Source organism: Nicotiana sylvestris, chromosome 3 (genome assembly GCF_000393655.2).
Source record: "Nicotiana sylvestris chromosome 3, ASM39365v2, whole genome shotgun sequence".
NCBI classification, from domain to species: Eukaryota; Viridiplantae; Streptophyta; class Magnoliopsida; order Solanales; family Solanaceae; genus Nicotiana; species Nicotiana sylvestris.
The window spans coordinates 62,055,626-62,057,423 of NC_091059.1; the positions used below are offsets into that span (position 1 = coordinate 62,055,626).

Here is a 1,798-nt window from a genome sequence, read left to right on the forward strand (position 1 = left end):
CCATGTCGTTGAGGTCGACTACCCTTCCACGAGCAATGGGTTTGTCTTTCAAGGCAATGAAGAGATCCATGTTTGGAGAATCCCAGAAATTCAGGTCAGATTCTAGAGAGCCATAAAGATCTATCTTGGATTTCTTTGGAGTAAGGGAAATTGGGAGGGGGGGAGGGGGTCTTCCATAGGTCGTTTTCCTAGGGCTTTTTCTCTTAAGATTTGAGAATGATCAGACAAATCTCCCTGTGAAGAGGCGAAACCCTCAGAGTGGTTGGACCCTAGGTCTACTTGTTCTGGGGGCATAAAATGGGGTTTTGCTTTGGAGCTGGTACATTTTCTGCTAGAGGTGGATGGGTTCTTGGGTTATTTGGCCATTGAAGGATAGTGGTTTGAGCAGGGCTTTGGAGAAGGGTTTTCTAGATGATAGGGATGACAGTGATTGAAAAGAGATATCCGCCTTAAGAAGAGAACCTTCTAACTGTTGAGTACAGAAAAGGAAAAGGCGCTAGTTGAATAGACGTGATGATTGGCTTTCCAACTTTGAACGACGGAACTGATGTGAAAGAAGAAGAAAAGAGAGGGAAAACGGAGGCGTAATTAATGCAAGAGTAAAAGACAATTATTAAACCTACAAAAGTAACCGTATTACACATAGGTCATACAGGTTATTATTCAAGCAAGCAATGCCAAGTAATTTTCTTAAAGCACAAAATCTATCCTCTAATAACGGCTTAGTAAAAATATCTGCTAACTGATCAGTTGTTCCAACAAAAGATATTTCTATGTCTCCCTTAAGACATGATCTCTAATAAACTGATGCTTGATATCTATATGCCTTGCTCTAGAATGATGCACAAGATTTTTTGAAAGACAAATAACACTTATATTATCACAAAAAATTATATAGGTTTAAAGGAAAGTTCATAGTCATCCAGTTGATGGGACATCCACAGAAATTGTGCACAACATTATCCAATAGTAATGTATTCAGCTTTAGTAGTAGATAATGCAACTGATGCTTGTTTTTTACTGTTCCAGGATATCAATGCCTTTCCAATTAATTGACATGTACCACATATGCTCTTTCTATTTTCCTTATCACCTGCAAGGTCAACATCTGAAAAACCTTCTAATTTAAAAGAGTTAGAGTGAGGATACCATAGTCCATGGGAGATAGTCCCAATGAGATATCGAACGATTCTCTTTACTACCGTCAGATGAGATTCCTTAGGAGCTGACTGAAACTTGGAACATTTACACACACTGAACATAATATCCGATCGACTTGCAGTCAGATACAATAATGAGTCAATCTTTCCACGATACTTAGTTTCATCAACAGGGATTCCCTGTTCATCTTTGTCTAGACTCGTTGAAGGACTCATTGGTGTGCCAATGGATTTTGTTGCTCATGCCAAATTTTTGAATCGGTTCCTCTGTGTATTTGTCCTGACATATAAAGGTTCCTTCTTCAAATTGTTGAATTTGAAGTCTAAGGAAAAATGTTAGCTCTCCCATCATGCTCATTTCGAATTTACTTGCATAAGATTTGAAAATTCCTTGCACATAAGAGGGTTAGCACTACCAAATATAATATCATCAACATAAATCTGAATAATGAGATTACCTTCTGATGATCTTTTAATAAACAAGGTAGTGTCTACTTTACCTCTTGTGAAGCCATGATCAATAAGAAAAGAACTAAGTCTATCATACCATGCACGTGGTGCTTGCTTTATTCCATATAGTGCCTTAGTAAGCTTATATACATGATAGGGAAACTTTGAATCTACAAAAGCATGCGGTT

At 37.9% G+C, this 1,798-nt stretch overlaps 1 protein-coding gene across 1 annotated transcript; it reads right to left on the reverse strand.

Moving 5' to 3' along the window:
• Positions 1-959: 959 nt before the first annotated feature.
• Positions 960-1,376, reverse strand: LOC138887442 (secreted RxLR effector protein 161-like). The gene has a single exon (XM_070169197.1). The coding sequence runs from the start codon at positions 1,374-1,376 to the stop codon at positions 960-962; it is 417 nt and encodes a 138-aa protein (XP_070025298.1).
• Positions 1,377-1,798: the final 422 nt, after the last annotated feature.

Excerpts from the sequence above, each read along its gene's own strand:
- LOC138887442 (XM_070169197.1), bottom strand. The coding sequence starts at position 1,376 with ATGAGTCCTTCAACGAGTCTAGACAAAGATGAACAGGGAATCCCTGTT.